The sequence below is a fragment of the Pogona vitticeps genome, chromosome 5, assembly GCF_051106095.1.
Source record: "Pogona vitticeps strain Pit_001003342236 chromosome 5, PviZW2.1, whole genome shotgun sequence".
NCBI lineage: Eukaryota > Metazoa > Chordata > Lepidosauria > Squamata > Agamidae > Pogona > Pogona vitticeps.
In genome coordinates, this window is record NC_135787.1 from 189,567,215 (window position 1) to 189,593,305 (window position 26,091).

Consider the following 26,091-nt stretch of genomic DNA (forward strand, 5'->3'; position numbering starts at 1 on the left):
ATGGTCTGAATAGGCTTTTTCGCTTTGCGATGATCAGTTCCCTGCTTCGGGAACCAATTCTTCGCAAAATGACAATTTTCCTACAGCTGATTGGAGGTTTCAAAATGGCCACCGGGTAAATAAAATGACTCCCGGCTGTTTTCTGGGACGGATTCCTCACAAGACAGCCACCGAAAATGGCCGCCCTATGGAGGATCTTTGCTGGATGGTGAGTTTTTAGCCCATTGGAACGCATTAAATGGGTTTTAATGCGTTTCAATTGGTTTTTTATTTTTGCATTACGACGTTTTTGTTCTACAACAATTTCGCTGGAATGAATTAATGTCGTAATGCGAGGCACCACTGTAATCTTTTCTAAGTTACTGGCTAGAACTCTTTGTTGAGGCACCTTTTTATTCACTGGCTGAGCAAGCCCATGAAACAACGTATTATTTTTTCCATTGTAGAAACGGGAAAGGAGATTATTTGCTCACAGATTGACAGTCCCCCCAACACTCCAGAACTATGATGTAGACTGGCTCTGAAGTCAATACACTGTCCTACCCAGCACAGCCAATATGAGAATCATCTTCTTCTAATCTTTTGGTTAGACCTTGGGAGCTTTCCTCCTTTGGTTCTTCTGAACTGAGCTCCAGAAAGCCATACGTTCCCAGGGGAGGCCAAGCCTCAATGCTTCAAGGGCAGAGCGAGTTCTACCAGTCCTCAGAAAGCCACAAGGAAGGTAGGTAGATAGGCAGGCTGGTCCCCTGGGATGTAATTGGCTTGCACTGATGCAAGCTGCAACACGCTGCACATCAAGCACAGCCAGACTCTTGAGATGTGAAATAATTTCCTCGCCTTGGAAGCCATTCCTTCGATTTCCATCTCATCCTTATGAGCAAAAATGCCATAACAGATTAAAATACTGGAGAGAGGGGGGAGGAATAAGGGCACATGAGCAGAATGAGACCCCACAAACACGAAAGAGGAAGCCATTCTTTATGGTCAGATTTGGTTGTGAAGCCTAAGAAGGAAGTGTAGAGTGACTGATGAAGAGGAATAAGCAATACTGTTTTTTGCATTTAAAAGCACACAAGATCTTCAACTAGGAAATCTTAAGTTCTATGCACGGCATTGTGCCAATTGTGTAAATTCAAGAATATCCAGGTTATCCTGTTTCATTCTCTATTAGCAAAGATGGGGAAAGTTACTTTTACCGACTACAGTTTCCAGAATGAAAGCACACTGGATGGGGCAACCAACACCACATATATTGTGACTAAAGTCGGCTTGAATGACCAAATACCATTTACCTTCTTTTCCATCAACAATGAACAGGGCCATCTATACCAAGCCCACTCGGATGATAGTGCTTTGGCCTTCTGAGGAGTTAAGGAGTTAATCTACAGAAGTCTAGTTTCAAGCAGCTAAAGCTGGGAATCACAAGTCTTTAGAGATCTGAAGTTAGCATCTGCATCTGCCGAAAGGTTTAATGATTGGCCTTATCTGATTGTGGGGATACATTGTGAAATCACAATGTTTTTATAAATCTGCCTGTTTTGTACCTTCATATGATACACCCAGTTGTCTACAACCACAAAAATTGCTTTCCACCATTACCCAATGCTGACTTCAATTTAATATACAATGCACACAATCTGTAGATGGACATAATGTTTTGTTGTTGTTTAGTCATTGTCATCTCTGACTCTTTGTGACCCCATGGACCAGAGGACGCCAGACCCTCTTGCCTTCCACTGACCCCTTCTCCTTTTGCCTTCACATTTCCCCAACATCAGGGTCTTTTCCAGGGAGTCTTCTTTTCTTATGAGATTGCCAAAGTACTGGAGCCAGAGCTTCAGGATCTGTCCTTCCAGTGAGCATAATCTTTACAGCCCTTTTAATCACAATATGAATCCTGGGTACTTAACTGAGTAATACTGTTTATTAACTAGTAACACCCAGCCATAAATCTCTGCTTCTCAAATCTTTTTTTAAAAAAATAAAAATGGTTGAAATTTCTTTTTTTATAGAATCAGTTCCCTGAACGGTAAGTATGCAATTGTTTTTCACTTACTGCATGCAGTCAACACTTCTGTTCCACACACACTTTCTCATAACTTAACCAGCCAACAGTTATCACTTAGGAAAATGCAAGTGCTGTATTATCATGAACAAAAAAAGAAAACAACCCACGGAAGTTTCACGCAATAATGTCTTTTTGATAATGCAAAAAGACTTTAAGGCAGAAAAAGCACTACTGAGACCCAGCTGTAATATCAATGCCTAGTTCATATACAGAATTAGCTATGTGGTCTCAACCTTTGTGGATACCAACTCTGTACACTCCAGTCACCAAACTACTCTGGACCTAAGCCATATATCTGGAGGAAGATCCTGCCTAGCTTTTTCGATTTTGCTTTATAAGCCTTTCCTGACATGGTGTGAGAAATCAAGGTTTAAATCCACAAATTCCTGGGACAAAGAAAATGACATTTTTCTCCAACAGGCTTTAATAAATGCCTGCAGCTAAGAGAGGTGGTGAACATTCTGTAACTGTGCGAGATCTGTGCTGGAACTATCTTATGTAGAGCCAGGCAAGAGAAAAATGTTGTATATTTCTATCATAATTGATAGAGAAAATACACAACAACAACTCCACCCAATGCACAAAGGAAAAGTGGGAAAACTCATATCACACTGTGTGAAGGCAAAATGTGAAATTCTTCACAGAAACCAATGAAATCTTTTCATCCTGAGGAAGGTACACATGCCAAATGGATGAGAAGTGTCAAAAAATCCAGGCTCACTTTATGAGACTCTACTGGAACCACCTTGTATGACTGACACTCATGTTACTATTCAGATTGTTGCTCACTCAGGTTTGGTTATTCAGAGACCTTCGCGAGTCAGAGATGAGCATCTGAATATCTCAACCACCAGACGTTTCAGCAGTAGCCCTGTTTTTCTAAACAAAAAAATGGGTTGTGTCATTATCAAATTTACTCATTAGAACACACAGAAGAAAGTTGTATACAATAGGACCGCGGTATCCGTGGGGGACCAGTTCCAAGTGTCCCCCACCCACCCATGGATGCTGAAAAATGCCTAAGTATCAAGTGCCACACACTGCATGATCTTTAGCTCCCTCTAGTATCCAGTTCTAGTAAATGCACCCTGGAAATACATATACTGTACAGTAAATACATATTTATGTTTTTTAAAATTTAGCACAGTGACGCCCCGCTATACGCTTACCCCGCATGACGTAGAAATAGCTCAATGACATTTTTGCAATTGCAAAACAATGGTTTCTATGGGGGAAATCTGCATTACCTTGATTAGGAGCCTGCTTCGTGAACCGTTTGTTTGCTATACGATGATTTTTCCGGTTCCGCAAAATGGCTTCCCTCTGCAAAATGACTTCCCTCTCTTCTCAAAATGGCTGCTTTCCAGAGGGAAGCTTCGCATTACAGCGATTTTGAACAGCTGATCAGTGGTTCTCTATGGGCAATCTTTGCTGGACGATGAGGTATTTCCCCCATTGGAACGCACTGACCGGTTTTCAATGCATTCCAATGGTTCCCCCCCCCGCTTGACGACAATATCACTTAACAGTGATTTTCCTGGAACGGATTATCATCATCAAGCATGGCACCACTGTATTTTCAGGCAGTGGGTAAGTGAATCAGTGGATACTGATCCTGCAAATAGGGAAGCCCTACTATATATGGGTTGAGTCTGGACTTTTCTGCTGCTGTTATTACTTAAGGGAGACAAATCCTTGCCCACCTCCCTGAATGGTGCATCCTTCAATCTTCCATAAGACTACTTACTATGCCTTCTCAGAAATACTTGGCTATTCCACATATGGAATAATTTGTGTACAAACCATGAAAAAAAAACACCTTTTATCTAATGCCACCAGTTATACATATATGTTTTAAAAAGTCAAACTACGTATCTGAAGATGCAGCTGGCTACTCCATGGCTACTTCTCTTTGGCATGGTGCTCACTCCAAGACATGGACAAGGATACAGAAGGCTAGAAAGAAAGGGGTGGGTATGCTAGGATCAAATATTCATGGATGGGAGGGGCATGGTGGCATGAAAGCAGCATGTCCATACAAAAAAAAAGAGACAAATTCATCTGTCATCATCAATAAAACAAAACAAAACTGAACTAACCAGGGCAGCTCTACACGTCACATAACAAAATCAGCTACTGCAGACCCTAGTGTTCCTCTACATAACAGACTCCAAGAGAGCACCTCCACTGATGTGAATTGTGCTGGTCTTTGACTGTAATAACTTATACCGACTCATTTAGCCCAGGTAGATGCAAATAGGGACTGTGACCCACCCGACTAAGTCTTCCAAGCATGTGAATGGATTTCAGGATGTATGCACATGGTCTGCCCCACTAGGCACATTGTGTTTGTGTTGCAGAAAACAGTGATGGATATGCAGCAATTTTTTTTTTTTGGCTGCTCTGATTAATCTTTGGTATTATAATACAGATCAAGGCAGGTAGCACAGCTACATTGAAGGGAGCATATCAGAAGAGCTGTTTTTCCTGTGCCATCAAGCTGTGCAAGATGAGAAATCCCGCAGGCATCCACCTACACCTCTGTGGCCTTGGTGTGATGTGTTTCTATTTTACCGCTGTTGGTTTGTGCATGGAGCCCTGTTTAGGCAGGCATGTGTCTGAACCTGCCTCAATTTCTCTCCCTTTCCCTCTTTTTAAAATTGAGATGCACACACCACCAACACTCTTGTGCAACAAAGAGCAGAATCAAAGAATCTCGAATCTAGTAATTGGGCTTCCCAATGACTCAAGCCTCTTTATGGATTCAACTCTGGGAGTCACTGCTTGAGTGTGGCCCAAGAGCAAACAAAAAAATAATTTTGCTGCAGCTCCCTACTTAACTCAATCTAGAAGAATGAATAATTGGTGTGGTGACTTCTGTAATTAAAAGGAGTGAAGAGGACCTAAATCAACGCTAGGACATGTTCTCATGCTTTGAATTCCAGGGTGCCTTCAGGAGAAAGCTAGGAGGGCAATTACTTAACTATTCTGGAAATGACATGTTTATCAACAAAAGCATGATTTACTGCCACATCTGTTTGAAAAAAGATAGCTTACTCATGCTGCTCCAAAGACGAAGTATGCAGATTTGGGGAGAAAGGAAAGAGAATGGGATGATTTTGCCTGCTGAAACAGACTGTATCAATTTAAGATAAAATACAAAGGTCCTAATCCACAGAATTATACCATGTTTCCCTGAAAATAAGACAGGGTCTTATATTAATTTTTGATCCAAAAACACATTAGGGCTTATTTTCAGGGGAGGTTTTATTTGTTTCATGTACAACAATCTACGTTTACTCAAATACAGTCATGTCAACTTCTTCTGGTTGCTGCACAAGGGTGGAGGGCGGGCTTTCACTTAACTGGGGCTTATTTTTGGGTAGGGCTTATATTACGAGCATCCTGAAAAATCACACTAGGGCTTGTTTTCAGGTTAGGTCTTATTTTCAGGGAAACAGGGTAGTTATGCCTACATCCTCCATAAACAACAAAGTGATGTTGTTTATTTTTATAAGGCACAAAGAGTGAGATCCAGAGTAGCATTAAACTTCAAAACATTCAAAGAAACAAGAAACCAAATGACACATGCTTTAATTAACAGTTTTTTAGACCATGAAATAGATACATTTATAGAGGGTGGGTTTTTTTTTGTTTAAATCTAAGTTTATTTGAATTTTTATTTCATTGCCAGATCAAATGAAAAATCAGAGAACAGTTTACTATCCCTGTTGAGAGATAATATTTAGGATGGCAATGCTAGTCTGGCACCTTAAATTCAGATGTCGTGGGCAAGCTCCAGTTCAGTCATTATTTTCAGATTAGATTTTACTGGATATTGCACACAGATTTTAGTTTATGCTTAAACTAAACACTGTATGATATTTCTTCCTCTCCGCCACCCCCCCCCCCCAGCATTTCCAAAGAACTGGATTTGAAAACAGGTCTCCTAAGCGTGCTGCTTATATACCGCCCCATAGCGCTTCAAGCACTCTCTGGGCGGTTTACAAGTTAATTATGCAGGCTACTCATTGCCCCCCAGCGAGCTGGGTACTCATTTTACCAACCTCGGAAGGATAGAAGGCTGAGTCAACCTTGAGCCGCTACCTGGGATTGAACCCCGGGTCATGAGCACAGTTTTGGCTGCAGTACAGAGGTTTAACCACTGCGCCACAAGGCTCAACTAAGAGTTGAGGCCTGGGTTTGTATCCTGTCTATATATATACAAGGCTAAAGGGACCTAACAACTCCCAAGGCCTTCTGCTCTTGATTTTCTACAATCATTTTCAATCCAGCTGAGTAAAGGCTGTCCAGAGCCATTTGATGAAAATCGGTCTATCTCCACAAGTGTTGCTGTTGTACCAAACAAATGAGGCAAGGAAATTAGTCAAACAAAGAACTGAGGATATAAAACACCAAGCTGATTTTCCTAGTGTACAGAATCTGCTGTTAAGGGCCTACATTAACAACCCCATGGAACTGGCAGACTATCTGTCATTCTTAGAAGTGAGAGGATGTAGAAGAGCTTTCTCACTAGCAAGATGCTCTGCCCTTCCATTGGCCGTATTCGAAGAGAAATATAGGAGTGTGCCTCATGCAGAAAGGCTTTGCTGCTGTTTGCTAGGGGTGGCAGAAACTAAGCAACACATTTTTTTGACCTGTCCCCACTATGAGACTGCACGTAACCAGTTTATTTTTCCAGTGACTAAAAAAATCCCAGGTCATACAGGAGAAAGTAGACTCCAGTTTCTTCTCTCAGACCCTAAGATTACCTATCACGTTGCAAGTTTCTCTATGGTGATGCTCCATGGTGATTCCAGAAATCAAAGGGTAGATAAATTTTAGAATTGTAGATTTTAAATGGCTTTAAATTGCGGATTTTAATTGGGATTTAAATCGTAAGATTTTAAACAGATTTTAAACTAAGTGGCAATTCTGTCATGTTTTTATGCTGGAAAGGTTGAAACTGTAATTGTTTTTGTTTAATTGGTCTAAGGCAGGCATCCTTCAGTCTCGAAAGACTATGGTGTCGTGCTCTGTATGGAGGACTTGGAACAGCGTCTAGTGTGGCTGAAGAGGCCAATTCGAGAGTGGCAATCTCTTCCACACTGAAGACAAATCCAATCTGTCCCCTGTCCAGCTCCCTGGTTTTGCTGCTTTTGTGACTTCCTCTTTGCCTCAGCCTGCTGGACAAGGGTCTCTTCAAATTGGGAGAGGCCGTGAAGCACTGCCTGCCTCCAGGCTGAACGGTCAGATGTCAGGGTTTCCCATCTGTTGAGGTCTATTCCTAAGGCCTTCAGATCCCGCTTGCAGATATCCTTGTATCGCAGCTGTGGTCTCCCTCTGGGGCGATTTCCCTGCACTAATTCTCCATACAGGAGATCCTTTGGAATCCGACCATCAGCCATTCTCACGACGTGCCCAAGCCAACGTAGACGTCGCTGTTTCAGTAATGTATACATGCTGAATATTCCAGCTCGTTCTAGGACTACTCTGTTTGGAACTTTGTCCTGCCAGGTGATGCCAAAAATCCGTCGGAGGCAACGCATATGGAAAGTGTTCAGCTTCCTCTCCTGACGTGCACAAAGGGTCCAGGACTCACTGCAGGACAGGAGTGTGCTCAGGACACAGGCTCTATAGACCTGGATCTTGGTATGTGTCGTCAGCTTCTTATTGAGCCATACTCTCTTTGTGTGTCTAGAGAACATGGTAGCTGCTTTGCCAATGCATGTATCCAGCTCGACATCCAGGGAGAGGGTGTCAGAGATGGTTGAGCCAATAAAAATACAGTATGTATGTATGAACTGCAGTTTTCAGGACATGGCACTGATCTTGCTGTCTGCAAGAACCAAGCTCTCCTGTTCTGAACAATGGGCATCCGTTGCAGAAATTTAGATGGCAGAGAGAGGGAGAAAAGTTGGGCTAGTCTCTTGCACAGCAACAGAGTCCCGCAGCTAACAAAATTTATTAGGCACAAGCTATTGCAGGTTTTAGCCCACTTTTTAAGGATAAGCACCTGTGGTCAGGACTTAACCTTCCTTCTCAGGAAGTGGAAAGGCTCCTTCAGGCTAACACTGTGAATAAGAAGTTAGACAAAACTATCTTCTTTACATGTCACAAAGAGAGAACTTGTTAACCAAACGGGAGAGATATATATGTTTGACGCACCTGTATGTCAGAGACCAAGTGGATTTTTTAAAAAATACTCTCAGCTCTGTATCTATTTTAGAAGACGACTTACTTCCTTTGTGCACTGAAAAGGCCAGACAAAAGGGTCAGCCATACCAAAGGGGCTCCAGCACTTTAGCTCTTTTTAGCTCACGCTACTTGGTAATTTTAGGAATGGGAAAAATGTCCGAGTCAATTACCATACAGGAGTTTATCAGAATTTTAAGTCTTACATGACACTGATCTCCACTAACTATACAGAACTGGTCAATACACTTTTCCATTTTACCTCCCTCTTATTCTGATGTGTAAGACTTACTTACTTAAAATGTTTTTACCTTGGCTTTCTCTTTAAAAAGGAGCCAAGTTAGCTGACATCATTAAAAAGACAATATTTAAAAGCTAAAACAGTAGATAAAGGTTCCCCTTGACATTTAGTCCAGTCGTGTCTGACTCTAGGGCGCAGTGCGCATCCCCGTTTCCAAGCCGTAGAGCCAGCATTTGTCTGTAGACAGTTCCCACTGTGGTGGTAACTACCGTATTTTTTGCTCCATAAGATGCACTCCCCCCCCCCGAATGTGTGTGTGTGGGAAGTCTGTCCGTCTTATGGAGCGAAGGCGGCGATTTCACCCACGCTGGCCCCGTGGAGGGAGGAGGTGTCGCAAGGGTCCGAGTGAGCCTTCCCAGACCCTTGCGCCGTCCCCCCCACCCCCCACGGGGCCAGCGCGGGCGAAATCGCCAGCTTCCAGGTGGGTGGAGCATCGCTTTTGAACGGCTAGGTTCAGGAGCTGGGACAAGCGACAGGAGCTCCCTCCATCGCGTGGATTCGATCTTACAACGGCTGGTCTTCTGACCTTGTATACAGTAAGTATACATATATTAAAAAGCATGTAAATACGACTAGATAAATATTTTTCGCTCCATAAGACACACCTCTCCATAAGACGCACCAAATTTTTAGGAGAAGAAAACAGGAAAAAAACAATCTGTTTTCTTCTCCTAAAAATTGTTGAGCCTTATGGAGAGGTCCGTCTTATGGAACACACCCTAGGATCCTTTGGAGGCTCACCCAGCCCCCCCCCCCGGAGGCCAGAGGGGGAGAAATTGGCACCTTCTGGGACTCTTCTGAAGCTTCCCAAGCCTCAAGAGTCCCACAAGGTGCCGATTTCGCCCTCTCTGACCCCCGAGGTGTGGCAGGGTGAGTCTCTAAAGGGTCCTGGAACACACCCTAGGACCCTTTAGAGACTCACCCTGCCCCCCCCCCAGGGTCAGAGGAGGCGAAATCGCCACCTTCTGGGACTCTTCTGAGCCTCAAAAGGGTCTCAGAAGGTAGAGATTTCACCTGCACTGGCCCCATGGTGGGTGGGGGGAGCGGCGCAAGGGTCCTGGAAGGCTCACTCGGACTCTTGCGATGCTCCCCCCACCCCCACAGGGCCAGCGCAGGTGAAATCGCCATCTTCTGAAACTCTTTTGAGGCTTGGGAAGCTTCAGAAGAGTCCCAGAAGGTGGCGATTTTTCCCCCTCTGGCCTCCGGGGGGGGGGGCTGGGTGAGCCTCCAAAGGGTCCTAGGGTGTGTTCCATAAGACGGACCTCTCCATAAGGCTCAACGATTTTTAGGAGAAGAAAACAGATTGTTTTTTTTCCTGTTTCCTTCTCCTAAAAATTTGGTGCGTCTTATGGAGAGGTGCGTCTTATGGAGTGAAAAATACGGTATTTATCTACTCGTATTTACACGCTTTTGAATAGCTAGGTTGGCAGGAACTGGGACAAGAGACAGGAGCTCACTCCATCGCGTGGATTCAATCTTACAACGGCTATTCTTCTGACCTTGCAGCACAGAGGCTTCTGTAGTTTAACCCACAGCGCCACCATGTCCCACAAAACAGTAAGTATACATATATTAAAAAGAATTAACCAAATATTATATTAAAAATGGTAAATAAAATCAATAGTAAAGATACATTTAAAAGCAAGGCATACCAATCCATTTATAAAATGCTCTGGACAGCCAGTCACTCAGGGAAAGCCTGCCTGAAAAGAACGGTCGTTGTCCACTTGTGGAAGGAGAGCAAAGCCTGGCCTCCTGTGGGAGGGAGTTCCAGAGTCTGGGATCAGTGACAGAGAAGGCCCATTCAGGAGAGAAGACATTAAGCCTATCTGATTGCAGATTATCTGGACAGGATGACTATTAAAACAATCTGAAAGCAGACAACACTAGAAAAACTCCACACAAAACGTTAAATGACAGAATCACTCAATGGTCAAAAACAGCTTTTTTTACTGCAATAAAGAGTAGGCCTATTTAGTCAGTGGGGATTTAGTAAGTCAACTCCTCTGTAAATTCTATTGGTTTTAATGGGTCCACTCTTAACTACAACTTATTGCACTAAAGTGATTTATAGTTAAAGTAGGGCCATTTGAATTAAAGGAACTTACAAAGGAGTTGACTCACCAAACTCCCATTCATTCAAGGGGCCTATTCTTGTGCAATTTACTATGCTAAGTAAGAGGATTGTGGCTACTGACTGAATACCTTTTCTCCCCCCAGAAGAGGCCAGCCTGTGCACAAATTCTACCAGCATTTGCTCTTAATCAGCCTTTTCTTTTTTGCTGGATTCAGAGGAAATCTTGAAAATGGGCAGCCTACAGTTTCGAATCAGTTAACACTGAGCCATTTGCCGCTAAGTGCTCCTTTGTGCAGTATTTGGACAAACCATTAGGTCTGTAAGCAAGAGAAAACATTGCCTGCCAAGGCCAGCATTGTTTCCTCCCTTGCTCCGCCCCAGCTGCGTCTTCCACGGCTACTGTTTTCTCTCCCAAGTACCCCTTGTCCCTGGTCTTCTCATTTCATTCCACAGTCAAGTTCTCCTCCAGAGCTCTCCACCTGAATGGGCAATGTCTCCCGAGGTAACCAACACCGGCCACACCTGTGCCCCATACAATAGCTCCGTCCTGCTTGCATTACAGCTTGGGGGAGACTTGGTCATGGTGCCCCACCTGTGGCAAACACTGGCCCGATTGATAAAAACGTGCGGGAGAAGGGGCTCTCCTGCGGGATCCCTTTACCTGTTTCCCCACCACAAAACAGGGAACTAAATGGAATGGGTCGTGAGCGACTTGGCCTGTAACACAATCCTGCTGCCTGACAAGTCAATAAAGAGCCAACCCTTCTCTCTTGAGCCACACATAAGAGAGCCAAGGTTAGAGGCAAACACAATTTGGATAAGTCTACACAGGGAGCTTAATGAGCCCCATTATTTGGCTATTGTGGGCAAACACTATGAGGCCAGTAATCTAAATTACCAGCGTCTGAATAACTGGTCACTAAATGGCACAGCGAGTTCAAAAGAATCCTTACAATGGCTTATTTATTCTGCTTCACAGAGAAGAACTATTGTCCCACCAGAAACCTCGAAGTAAGGAGAGACCACAAGAGAAATACTGAAGAAGAGATCATAAGAAGAAGAAGAAAAAGAGAGACTATTTTAAAAATATACAGACTGCTGAAATTGAACTACCTTGTCTGGCAGAGTCTGAGAGTAAGACCCTCTCCCTTTAAAACACAAAAACATGTTTTTGATTATATGTGCCTCTGTCAGCAAGGCACTATATGAACAAAGAAGGTAATATATGAAGTAATTCAAGATTGATGTCTCTAGTAATTTCACTCATGATTCTCCTGTGACTATCAAATGGCTGTCTTTTTACTGCCCAGGTTCGAAGACTGTGGTTAAGAGTCAAATTCTCTCCACGGTCCTCTGGGGCACATGTTACTCCGGTTCCAGCTATTTTAGAAGACCATACAGTGAGTGAGAGAGGGAGCGGTCTACCATCAAACTTTTGGGGAAACTGCAATTAATGGTGGGTCACAGGGGCACACCCACTGTGTGTTTGTACACTCCATGTGCTGCCAACCAAAGCTACTGTAGCTACAGCAAGTGCAATGCATTGTTTCAAATGAATATATTAAAAATGCTGGTTTGCAAGGTAATGCAAAAAGTACGTAGGTCTTCTACTAGCCTATTGTAAACAGCAGGTTTCACAGAGCTGCATCTCATTCACACAAAGGCACTTCATAGGCATCCTTCAGTCTCAAAAGACTATGGTAACGTGCTCTGTATGGAGGACTTGGAACAGTGTCTAGTGTGGCCGAGAAGGCCAATTTGAGAGTGACAATCCCTTCCACACTGAAGACAAATACAATCTGTCCCCTGTCCAGCTTCCTGATTTGGTTGGTTTCGGGTCTGCCTCTTTGCCTCGGCCTGCTGGACAAGGGTCTCTTCAAATTGGGAGAGGCTGTGATGCAACGCCTGCCTCCAGGCTGCCCCAGACAAAGGCACTAGTCATTCTATATTTTCTCAAGGCAGTTCCTGTGACACCATCAAGAGCTACTACTATGGTCGAGGGCAGTGGTTCTCAACCATGGGTCCCCAGATGTTCTTGAACTAAAACTCCCAGAACCCTTCACTGCTATCTGTGATGGCCAGGATTTCTGGGAGTTATAGTCTAAGAACATCTGGGAACCCAAGGTTAGGAACCACTGGTCTAGGCTAAGGCATACTCTCTCACTTGAAACTCTATCTCTCAGTGCATCAGTGCAGCAAGCTGATTTAGATAAGCAATTCCACATCAAACTCAACATCCTCCATGCAGTATGGGAATAACTGGGAAGCTTTCACTTAAGACTGAAATGTCTGGCACATCAAACAAGGGACTGAAGAATTTGGAGCAGAAAGGATTAGGGAAGGAAGGAATGAGAAAGCAAGGAGGTAACATCCGAACAGTACACAGGTCTTGGACCAGCTAACCTGTCCCAACTATCCTTGTATGTTCTGTGTGTCCATCAGGCGGCTGCTGTTCTACCTTAACCACTCAGTCCTTTTTCAAAAAATAAATGATCTTAAGGAAATGGTCTTCTTTAAAACAAAGGGCAAACTAAACCTTCAGTACCTTTATATATTTTATGGGACTGCTACTTTTTTTTCAAATTGGCCTCATCAGAAGATTATGTCAATATTTTATTTACTGTATCTCATTTATAGGCCACCTTTCTCCTGATGAGAAGTGAGGAGGCTCACAGTGTTAAAACAAGTACAATTAAAAACACAGTAAATTATACATTAAAAACAAATTCTATAACAGTAATTAAAAACCAGTTTTTTTAGACTCAGTTATGTTCGAATGGTTGATGGAAGGAAAAAGGGGAAGGGCAACCTAATCTCCCAAGGGAGAGCATCTTACAACCTGGGAGCAGCCACAGAGAAGGCCCTGTCTTCTGTTTCTGTCAAATGTGCCTATGATGGCAAAGGGACTGCCTTTGGAAATCTTAAACACTGGAAAGGTTCTCAGTCCTTCAGATAGTCTGGACCCACTAAAGTGTGTGTACGGGTGCAGTCCGACAGCAGACGCTGCCTCTGAGTGGGCACCGGCTGGGAAGTGCCAAATATCTGTTTGGCTCCTAAATGAAATGGCACAAGCCAGCAAACCACTAGTTTGTGCCAATCTCTAGTCTTCAGCAATGGCCTTTATGCTTGAGAGCCATCATACAGGTTCAGCCCATATTCTGGTAGAACTAAGGGACAACACCTGCCACAGGCCACACTAAGGTTAAAAAATGGCAAATGGAAGGAAGGAAGGAAGGAAGGAAGGAAGGAAAATTAAGGGGCAAACTCTTTTTTTAAAGGAAATGCCTGGGCAGCCATGTTGATTTTTTGGAGAGCTTGGGGACTTACCCCACAACCTCCCAAAGGCAAAAATAATATTGTTTTTGGAAGCTTCCAGGAGTAGGAAACCTGATTTTTCTCTTCTTGTTACAGTTTTTTAAAGAGAGCACAAGGGACATGTGGGCCTTAAAAATACACAGGGGGAAGATCCATATAGTGTGTTGGCAACCCCTGACTTAGAGCTTTACAATTTCTTAGGAGACACTGCCTGTAAAATGCTTTTAACAATGCAATATTATACAAATGCCAAGCTTTATTATGAGCGATTGTGTTCTGTGCAAGCCAGAGGTCTGCTTGCATGAGATAAACTAGAACACGTGTAGTCCACCAATGGGTTAAAACAGGAATGCACAGGATCTGTTAATTAGAATGCACAGGATCTGTTAATTAGTTTATCCAGTTAGAAGACTGACTCAGCAAATTTGGTCAGGGTCTAAGCAACCAGCAAACACTTGATAGCCTGGGTCAGAGTTAAATTCATGGACAACACTTTTCCTTGCAGTCAATGTCATCTTATCCCAGTGAATGGGAATCTCAAAGAATCCTGAATGGCTGAAGGGCTTTCTCTGTATGTGAAACATTAACATATCTGACAAAGAGGTTAACTGGAGAATAGTTGTAACAACCCACTTTTTGACAGAAGAAAATATATTGGCAATTTAAGACCAAGAACTTCACTTACCTTTTTTTAGATGACCAGTCTAACACCATAGAGTTCTGAATTAGTGATACTATGACTTGATAACAGGAGACACCACTCAAACACACACACCACCAGATCGTTCAAACTGTATAAAAAAGATTTCTTAAAAAGCCAACAAACTAATGTTCTGGATCTATTAAGGATAAGATCTTTCACAACAAATTAAATAAAGCAATTTATCCAGGCTTCGGCTTGAGATAAAATGCCGGCTGACCTTTTATTTATTTAAAGAACAAAATTAGCACTAATTGCATTAGAATGGAATCCTGTAAATTTCTTCTAATGTGGCATTTATGCAAGCATTGCTGTAACTGTTTACTACAAAGATAGAAATACTATGATTATAATCTATTTTCCACTTCGGTTTTACTATGCAGTCAAAGCACTAGCAAACAAACAACAAAAAAAGAAGCTTGAGATTTATCACTTCCTCTAGACCTTGCTATAGTTAGAGAGGGAGCATTACAAGCACTCATCTAATTCATTGTAAAGAAACTTACTTCTTAAAATAAGGCAATGCACATTTATTGCACCTGTACTATGGTATTCTTGATTACCATGTATTTATTTATTTATTAAGCTTATATGCCGCCCATTTAGACATAGTCTATTCACAAAACACAGAGTAAAAACAGTTAATATATACCATTGACAATTTTCAACATTTGTACAATAGACAACAGTTAACAAATAGTTAAAAAATACTGTTGTGCAAGCTGGGCGGGGGGGGGGGGGAGAGAGAAAAAAAATCAAATCAAATCAAATCACTTGAAATGCAGTATTACAGGGGTAACTTCACAGTTGCCAGAAAGACAAATGACTGGATTTCAGATCAAATCAAGCCTGAACTAAACTGAAGCTATCATACTTTGGGCACACCATGAGACGATAAGAGCTCCACAAGAGATGTTTCAAGAGGAACTAGCAGCTTCTTCTGGAGGGGGCGGGGGGGGGGAATCAGGGTTTCTGTACTGGGCACCAAAACACCCAGTGCCAGCTCTCCGCTCCAATAAAGCCAAGCCAAGAATTTAGATGAACTTTTAAATAAATGTAAAGGATTAGAAATCTCCATCTGTTGCTCGCTGTTAGTCTAAACAGAAAAAAAAAAAACAATGCTGAGAAAGCGGGCTACCTTCTTATCCATACAGAAAGCTCTGTTAAAATGGGATTGGAGGACTTTAATAGAAGCAGTCCAAAGGATGCTCAGCCACACACTTCCTGCATGTATTTTGTAAAAGCGATTTCCAATTCCATCCTTCGGGTAGCATGTGCAAATCCCTTAAATCGACTTGTTTCTTTTCAGCTTTTTAAAGGAAGAGGTGATGTTGTTTGCCCTCCCTGTTTCTCCAAATGCTCATCAAATGCCAAAGTTTAGGATGTTATTAAGTGGCAGCAATGTATGATACAAAAGCCACAAAAATAATCAACCACAGGTCATCAAAAACAGCATGCTTTCCTATACCAGTCCTTCTCACAAGTTCCAGTCCTCTGGTGAAGTTATGAACTGGACATCTCAATTCATTTGCTGGGCAGGTGTATTTACTAAACTAGGGATGGGTAAAATATGGCCTTTCAGACACTGCCGGGTTGTAACTTCCAGAAGCCTTAGTCAACCCAGCCCGAGAGTGCAAGACAATGGAAATTGTATGTTGGAATGTCACACACGCTCTCCAGCCTGCACTAAAAGAAGGATGCTTTCTTGTAATGGTGCCTTAGTTATGGATCATTCTCTCCCTCCAACTATACCCCACTGGCTAGATTTCCACCCACACACTCTTGTCTTTAGAATACAAATGAAGACAGGGGTTTTTTTTTTTTTTTTCTCCTTCTGATAAGACTCTGAGCATCCTGGCAGTACTACGTATCTACAAGAACATTCTAACATCTAAGTGCATTTGATGTTAAAAATAGGAAGAAAAGCAGCACCTTTTAAAGAAAAGAAAAGAAAAAGAAACAGCTCAGCATTTAGGCAATTTTTACAATTTTTATTACACAGAATTTGATAGCAAGATTTTTGGAAACAGGAAGCCTGACACCGAACAAAATCTTAGGTCCAGCTACCCTAGTATCGAAGACAGGAGGACCTGGCCTGCTCTGGTCCATGGAGTCACGAAGAATTGGACACGACTTAACGACCAAACAACAACACAACCCTAGTATCATTGACACAGATCGGTAGTGGCTCTCTTCGTTGGATGCAACTGTGCAATTGTATCTATGTAGACTGAGCAGAAACAAAGGATGTATAGTGGTGCTCCGCTTCATGACGACCCCGTAAGACGACGAATCCGCTGTACGATTAGTTTTTCCCGTTCGCTATTGCAATCACAAAACAAGAGCCTCGTGGTGCAGTGGTTAAAACGCTGTACTGCAGCTAAAACTGTGCTCACAACCTGGGGTTCAAATCCCAGGTAGCCGGCTCAAGGTTGACTCAGCCTTCCATCCTTCCAAGGTCAGTAAAATGAGTACCCAGCTTGCTGGGGGGGGCAATGTGTAGCCTGTATAATTAAAAAATTGTAAACCGCCCGGAGAGTGCTTGTAGCGCTAGGGGCGGTATATAAGTCCAATAAATAAATAAATAAATAAATAAATAAATAAATAAATAAATAAATAAATAAATAAATAAATAAATAAATGTTTTATGGGCTTTTTTCGTTTGACGACGATTGGTTCCTTGCTTCGGGAACCGATTTTTCGCTTAATGACGTTCAAAAACAGCTGATCCTTGGGGTTTCAAAATGGCTCCCCGCTGTGTTCAGGACGGATTCTTTGCAAGACAGTCACCAGAAAATGGCTGCTCTATGGAGGATCTTCGCTGGACGGTGAGGTATTTTGCTCATTGGAATGCATTAACGGGTTTTTAATGCATTTCAATGGGTTTTTTTTTTAACTTTCGCTTGACGAGGATTTCGCTCTACAGCGATTTTGCTGGAATGGATTATTGTTGTCAAGCGGGGCACCACTGTACACACATCCTGTGGGATCCCACGGGTGGCACCTTAAGTGTTTTGCCATAACTGCAAAAGTATCTTTAGGAACATAGCATCTATATGCTCAGCTAGGAGCCAAGGGCAACAACTAATTTTCTTGGAAATAAATGAATCTGGAAACAGCACCGGGTTATAACCCAATTGGAGATCCTGTGTACCTGGATACACAATCCCCACATTATCCCGTGAGTGCAACATCCTGCTCTGTTCCTCTTAGACGAGAAGAAATACTTCACAGGTAGTCCAACTTTCTGCTCTTAGTCAACAGAGTACGCCAAGCAATACCTCAGAATCAGTGGGCCGAGTCAAGATTTTAACAGACTTCAGTCCAGGACTCCGTCCCCAAAGGCAACCTCCCCGAGATGAAATAATATATCCTGCAGTGCCAAATGGGGTTAAACAGATTTGCCCAGGAGGCTGCCCTGAAAAAACTCTCCAATTGTGTACCAGTATACAGAGCAGCTGAGGTCACTGAACCTCTCACCGAATGTGCTGTAATACCTGATGGCAGATCTTCACAATGTCAATGTCTAAACCAATGCAAATTATCTGCCAGTTTCAGATCATGTTCCTTTTCTTCCTTGGTCACCTCCTTTTAGCACACAGTTAAGAACTCTGCTGGTTTGCTGAAGGGAGGCTTAAAGTAACTTGAACAGCCTTCCAGATATATCTAAAAGCCACTTTCTTCTCCTGGAACACGCTGCAGTGAGGCAGAAGTTAGAAAGACTACATCCTATGTCTGTTGAAAAACAGAACAGATCTTGAGAGGAAATCCCAGAAGCAGCCTGAGGACTACGTGATTGGATGAGATAAACCAGAGGTCTTTCTGCACCAGCCAATGTCATCAGTTCCCCACTCTCCCTGAAGTCAGATGCCAATGCCACTGAAGAAGGCCATCTTCCAGGTGAATTAATTAAACCACAATACTATGGAAAAGTTCACATGTAAAACACAAAGACTACAAGCGTACAGCCAGCAGAGAAATTTAAGTAGCCCTCCACTAGAAATGGAAAGAAGAAAACATATACAAAGCATAAGATTTTTATAAAAAATCTGGTGGGTTCTGAATAATCTATGGAACGTTGGCTACATAAATCTATACATTTTATTAGATGGAGATTAGTAGCTAGCATGGCCTTGGTTATGGCTGAGGCAAATGCTGCCCATTAGATGGTTCTTTTTAGCATCCTGACACCTGTTGAAGCCAACTCTGAGTGAAACACTGGCCCTGGGTAAGGCATTCTGGGTGATACAGTATTTTCCATGAGGGCCTCACATAGATCCATCAGTTCAAAGAACCACAGCCTCATGGGCCAATGGAACGCTATCACCATGACTGATTCCCTACCTTGTTCATAATTCCTGAGATAATAGAAATGGCGGAAAGCTGCACAGAAGTCTGGGAGGCCATATGGCCAGCATGCCATAGAAAAGTGAACATTTTGTTGTTATTGCTGCATGACTCACAAAGCCTGGGAACCCAAAGGGAAGAGACTTGTGTGAACTGTATTACAGTCGTGCCCCGCTTTACGATTACCCCGTATTATGATGAATCCGCTTAATGACGATGTTTTAAATGGGGTTTTTCCACTTTGCGAAGATCGGTTCTCTGCTTTGGGAACCAATTCTTTGCATTACGACGATCAAAACAGCTGATCGTCTGGTTTTCAAAATGGCCGCCGGGTACTCAAAATGGCTGCCCGCTGTGCTTAGGGACAGATTCCTCGCTATACAGGCACCGAAAATGGCCGCCATATGGAGGATCTTTGCTGGACGGTGAGTTTTTAGCCCACTGGAACGCATTGAACAGTTCTCAATGCATTTCAATGGGCTTTTAAATTTCGCTTTACGTTTTTTCATCACAAGAGGTTGTTCTGTACTTACATTTTATCCTGACCAGCTCCCACTTTCAGAGTCAACCTAGGAATTACAGGAGACGGCGCAGGAACAACAGGCTCCACTTTGATCTGCTGAACGGAACACGTTATGTTGTTAAACAGTGCTGCATTAATTGAAGAGAAACATTTACATTTGACTGCTTGAAATTATATGGGACATTCTACTGTTTGAAAGGATGCGTGCTGCTTGACCAAATAATGGATTCCAGCTGAATTTTAAAAAAGAATGGAATGATTGTGAAATTCTGGTAGCTCTTTTAATCCCTCTACAGTATGCTTTGGCATGGTATTTACTACGGGTTCTTTTTGCCATGATGCATTTACATTACGTTCATCTATGCGGAAGCCAAATGCTGGCTTTCCCATCTAAACAGTGAAATCCCACCTCTGCTAAAGATCAGCACTTGAAAAATCTCTTGCTGCTGCACCAATTGCCAACTTCTGCCTTCTTTTATCAACCCCCTTCCTTGCCTTTGTCACCTGAAACCAGCCACATCAACCTCCCCCAAGGAAAAATCCAGCCTGGAACCTCAACCTTACACCACCCACTCCTTCTGTTGATCTGCTGAAAAACTAGTCTAGGTTTGGGGATGCATGGCCCATTTTAGATAGAGTAGCTCTCCTGCTGAACTATCAGGTCCAAACTTGTGGATTCTTATGCACTCAACACTGCTCTGAGGCAGGTAGACAGATGCTACATCTTTGCACAATTATGATCATTACACCAGCTGACCCTCTCTTCCTGGAGAAGTCAGATATGGCTTTAGTGATCAAAATCTTGATCAACTTCCATTTAGACTACTGCAACATACCTTATTTGGAGGTGCTCTTGAAAAAAGTGTTCAAAGCAAAAAGCAAAGCGTGCTGCTTATATACCACCCCACAGAGCTTAAAGCACTCTCTGGGCGGTTTACAAGTTAATTATGCTGGCTAGACATTGCCTATACATTCAGAAACTGAATCTAGCACAAAATGCTTTCAACCTCTGGCTCCACAGCCAGATATCACCTTACGATTGACTAAGGGATCCTATTTGTGACATAATGCAACTGAAACCTATACAAGGAAATCAAAATATGAATGAACCTCCCCGCCGGATCACCAGTTGAAATTCCAGTTTTTTTCACTCAAGGGAAATATACTTAGATGGTGATAACGTAAGGCAATACTGTATATTGATATATTCACTTACAAGTTAAAAAGGAAAATCCATTGAGTAATACCAGTATGTTTCCTTAAAAGCAAGTCTTTTAATTTCTGTGGGAAATTATCCTCAAAGAAAGCTTAAGATTTAACCTACATAATAAATCCCTAACTACTGGATTTCTTAATATGTTTTGGCTTGACATTTCACTTTTTTCTGGGAAACATTAACCACTTATTCATCAATAATTTTTTTTTTAAAAAAACTTTCAGAATCTGATGTGTATACCAGATTCAGGGTGGGGGGATAACAACTTGTACTTCCATTTTCCATTAGATGATTTGCCTTTTGGGAGAAACTCTGCAACAGGATGATTAAAAATGGAGCATAACAGGAGGTACAGATCAGTAAAATTACTATTAATTTTGCTGAAATTAGCTAAATAACATACTGGAAGGCCTGGGCAAGAAAAAAAGAAAGCTCTTGAACTGAAGCCTCTGTGCTGCGAGGTCAGAAGACCTGCAGTCGTAAGATCGAATCCACGCGACGGAGTGAGCCCCCATCGCTTGTCCCAGCTCCCGCCAACCTAGCGGTTCAAAAGCATGCAAAAGCATGAGTGTAGATAAATAGGTACCACCTCAGTGGGAAGGTAAACGGCGTTCCATGTCTAGTCACACTGGCCACGTGACCACGGAGGATTGTCTGCGGGCAAACACTAGCTCTGTGGGTTGGAAATGGAGATGAGCACCGCTGCCTAGAGTCGGACACGACTGGACTCAATGTCAAGGGGAACCTTGATTTCATAGAAGGACCCCTCAGTGATTACTCATGCAACAGATTCACAATCTTTCAGGCGAAGCACACAGCTCCTACCCTTGTCAACATGACTTTCTTCATATAGAAAGCAGCACATCTGCAGGGAAACATTCCTGTTCAAATGCAGACTCTACAAGACAGCAAGAGCCCCAGTTTACCAGGGTTCTCGCTCACATGCAGAATCTATACATATAGGTAAGAATAGCTGAGCTGCAAACCTATTGCATTCCATTTGAACAAAATGACTGAGAAGAGGGGAGTTAGTGGACTCTTCCTGAAGAGTCGTGGTGTGAGTAAAGGCTGAAAAGGTGATGCAACAGAAAGGCCAACTCTTTGGTCACTACGTGCTTAAATTTTGTATTTGTGAGAGCCTCAGAGGAGAATCCCTGAAGAATTCCAAGGAGTAGCCTTCAGCTGGCAATACTCAGCTGAAATCAGCAGAGTATGGCAGGATTGCCACTGGAGAAAGATCTGATAAAACAACCCTACGAGTTGGTAGGGGTAATCCCCAGATCCTCAATGTAACCCTTTGTGCACTGTAAAAACATGTTCTGGAGGTTGGGGAAACCAACTGGGGGAAGGAGTGACTTTTTTAAAAAAAAAATCTCTGGTAACAACTAGTTTACTTCTGCTTTTGAAAAACAGCCTGCCAGACCCAAAACAACAATGGATGGAAGGGAGATGGAGCAAAACTGCCCCCAGGCTTCATAGAGGATGCAAGATGCTTTTTTTAAAAAAAAGTCAGAAAAAGTGGGGGAATGAACAGGTGTGAGGATGGGGCAGTCCTTCAAGGTCCAGAGGAGAGCATCTGTGCCCCCAGATTATTCATAACCTAGACCTAACAGTTCATCCTTAGTTTTCAAATATGACCATCTCCATCAGATTCATCATTTAGGGAAAAAGAAAAAAAGTAGGCGGTTAAGATTCAGCAGTAGCATGTTGATGGACGCAGAAGGGCCGAACTAGCCCAACACATGCCTGGATGATATGGAAACCGGGGCAGGGAGCTGCTGCTGGGTTTGTTGGGCTGTCAAGAAGTTCTACCTTTGCCTTCTCACTTCTCTCTTCCTTTGTGCATCCTTGATTCTCTTTATTTTGAATTATTTCATCGCTTGGAATTCTTTAGCACCCAAGTCTCTGTAATCTAGCTTCACCAGGGCTCATCAGGGTTGAATTTGGCTTCTTCTTGTCAACATCGTGGGGCCATTCCTTATTCTCTAATTATAAATTTGAAGAAAAAAAGAGCGACCAGATCGCCTTTCCTTACAGTTTCTGCTGCTTCAGTTCTTCTGTCAGGTCCTTCCCCTGGAAATCATCTCTCTCTTTATGAATTCTAAGAAGGCAACTTGACACCTTGCAATATAACTTTGAGTTTAATTGAGGAAGAGTAAGTTCATAAATCAGAAAGCAGCCCCAATAAACAAAATTACTCACCTTGCTACTTGTCTGCAGTTTTATGATTGAACGTGGTCATTCACAAAGGAGGCTAGAGCTGTGCATTATTTGTTGACATTTAATCAACATGGTGTAGCAGCAGCCAGGAAATGAACAAGCAAGGACTTAACAGGATGATAACCATTCAGCTGCCTTTGGGAGTTCACAAGCAGGACAGAAAGACGTTGCTTTTCTCTCCTCTTTGTCTCCAGTAACTGATACCAAGTGGAACACTGCCATTGTCCATGGAAGTTCCATTTTGTTTTTCTGACTATACATTATCATACCCAACCCCCTCAAGAGCTAGGGCTTGGGAAAGTTATTTTTCTGGAAGATGCCGACCACAGAGACTGGCAAAACGTTAGGAAGAACAATCTTCACAACACGGCCAAAGAACCCGAAAAACTCACAACAACCATTATTTTTCTGGACTTTTTTTTCAAAATAGACTGAACATGCATGAATGTACCACAGGATTCCAGCCTTAGAAAAAGACACACTTCACCCAGCAGGCAACTTGTGTCATTTACTAGCTCAGATGTGATGACTACCGTGTTTTCCTGAAAATCAGGGTCTTATATTACCGTATTTTTCGCTCCATAAGACGCACCTTTCCATAAGACGCACCAAATTTTTAGAAGAAAACAGGAAAAAATTATCTGCTTCTCCTAAAATTTGGTGAGCCTTATGGAGAGGTCCATCTTATGGAACAAACCCTAGGGTCCTAGGGTGTGTTCCAGGACCCTTTGGAGCCTCCCCCTGCCTCCCTCGGGGGCCAGAGGGGGTGAAATCGCCACCTTCTGGGGCTCTTCTGAAGTTTCCCAAGCCTCAGAAGAGCCCCCAAAGGTGGTGATTTCATCGCCTCTGGCCCTCAGGGGAGGCAGGGTCAGTCTCCAAAGAGTCCTAGGGTGTGTTCCAGGACCCTTTGGAGACTCACCCTGCCTCCCTCGGGGGCCAGAGGGGGCAAAATCGCCACCTTCTGGGGCTCTTCTGAGGCTTCCCAAGCCTCAAAAGAGCCCCAGAAGGTGGCGATTTTGCCCCTTCTGGCCCCCAGGGGAGGCAGGGTGAGTCTCCAAAGGGTCCTAGAACACACCCTAGGACCCTTTGGAGACTCACCCTGCCTCCCCCGGGCGACAGAGGGGGCAAAATAGGCAGCTTCCAGTACCTTTTCTGAGCCTTTCCAGGCTCAGAAAAGGTCCTGGAAGCTCCCGATTTTGCCCCCGCTGTCCCCATGGGGGGGTGGGGGGGAGCCTGGCCACCCTCCCCCCACGGAGCCGGGGGGGGTAAAATCGCCAGCTTCTGAGAGTGTTTGGAGGCTTATCAAGCTTCCAAACACTCCCAGAACCTGGCGATTTCGCCAGGGCTGGCCCCGTGGGGGGGTGGGGGGAGGGTGGCAAGGGTCATGGGAGGCTCCCTTGGACCCTTGCCACGCTCCCCCCCCATGGGGTCGGGGGGGGTAAAATCGCCAGCTTCTGGGAGTGTTTTGAGGCTTGGGAACCTGGCGATTTTGCCAGTGCTGGCCCCTGCGTGGGTGGGAGGAGCGTCGCAAGGATCTGAGTGAGCTTCCAGGACCCTTGCGACGTTCCCCCCACCTGGAAGCTGGCGATTTCGCTGGTGCTGGCCCCGTGGGGGGGTGGGGGAGCCTCGCAAGGGTCCTGGAAGGCTCACCCGGACCCTTGCGACACTCCTCCCCACGGGGCCAGCAGCGACGAAATTGCTGCATTCACACCATTAGACGCACTGACTTCCCCACCCACATTTTGGAGGGGAAAAAGTGCGTCTTATGGTGCAAAAAATACAGTAATTTTTGCTCCCAAAAACACATTAGGGCTTATTTTCAGGGGATTTTTTTCCCATTTATTCAAATACAGTCATGTCATCTTCTTCTGGTTGCTGCACAATGTTGGAGGGCGGGGTTTCACTTAACTGGGGCTTACTTTTGGGGTAGGGCTTATATTATCAGCACCCTGAAAAATCATACTAGGGCTTATTTTCAGGTTAGGTCTTATTTTCGGCGAAACAGGGTACTAGCTTAGATGCCTGTTAGAAAGTGTCTAAACTAGCAGTCCCAAATCTAGTCTTTGTAAATGCCAAGTCACACACTGAGTTAAATGTTTCTGCTTCTGTGTCTAGAATCCACAGTTAACTATTTGCATGAGATAAAGTTCTCGTAAAGTGAGGTAGGAAGAATAAAAGTGGTTGGTAGCATTTAGCCAGCCCCTCAAATATAACCTATTTTAAGTTGCTTTGTAGCATTTTGCAGCCAAACAACATACTGCTATACAAAAAGTGGGCAAAATAATGTAAAAAAAAGAGAGAAAGTGTTGCCAAAGTTTTCAAGAACTGTGAGATGGATGTATTTTAATGGAATCTCTTTTTAATGAACAGTTTCTAAAAACAGATGCTCACCCAGAAACTTAGAAGGCATTTTTGCATCATCTAAATTCTATACAATTGTCACAATCTGGGAAGCTCAAGAATCCAAATGATAACTTGAGCGATGACAGAGAAAAAGAATGGGGAGCTTGAAGAACTGGAAGGCGGGGGCAATAGCAACAGAGAGAATAAGAGTACGAGTAGATCTTTGTGTACATGCACAAAAATGTGTGCAAGAGAGTATGTGTGTGCCAGATGGGAAAAAAGGAGATCTTTCCCTTTTTCTTTTTAAAGAATGTTAAGGAACTGGTGATGGTTAAAAATTAAAGAGCTGCATTCTGGAGTAATAATACTGGGAACTTGGACCAGCAGAAGAGCATTTACAGTGGATTACTAAGCTTCCCAAATCACCAAAGAGGTAAAGTCCAGCAATATAAGACTCCTTTGTAGCTAACTAAAAATACATTGTCAGTGGATTTGTCCAGTTTTATGTATAAGCAATACTTCTTTCACCTGAACTAATACTAGTAGTCATATAAGCCCCTTATTGCCATGTGCTGCATTTTTCCCTCCCTTCTTGTTAATCTTCAAGGATTTAGCTTCTTTGCCACATACCTCAGGGCACCAACTGATAAAGCTCTAGCTCTCCGTTTTTCCAGGACACCAGCAGAGCGGCCTTGCAAAAAATGAAAATCACTCAAGAGATTTAAAAGGGGGGAAATTTATTTTCAAAATCCTGACTTGCAGCAAAGAGGTGAATTTTTTTTCTGT

The 26,091-nt window shown here is 43.2% G+C and overlaps 1 protein-coding gene across 4 annotated transcripts in view; it reads right to left on the reverse strand.

The window, feature by feature from the left end:
- The window catches only part of TAF3 (TATA-box binding protein associated factor 3), a 150,844-nt gene that overhangs the window by 18,736 nt on the left and 106,017 nt on the right, over positions 1-26,091 (reverse strand). For 2 of the 4 annotated variants that reach the window (XM_073002519.2, XM_073002521.2), the window contains exon 4: positions 19,537-19,619. In XM_073002519.2, coding sequence (XP_072858620.2) covers positions 19,537-19,619 — 83 coding nt within the window. Of the gene's footprint in view, positions 1-19,536; positions 19,623-26,091 lie in introns of all 4 variants that reach the window. The other 2 variants (XM_073002518.2, XM_073002520.2) reach the window with 1 other exon arrangement.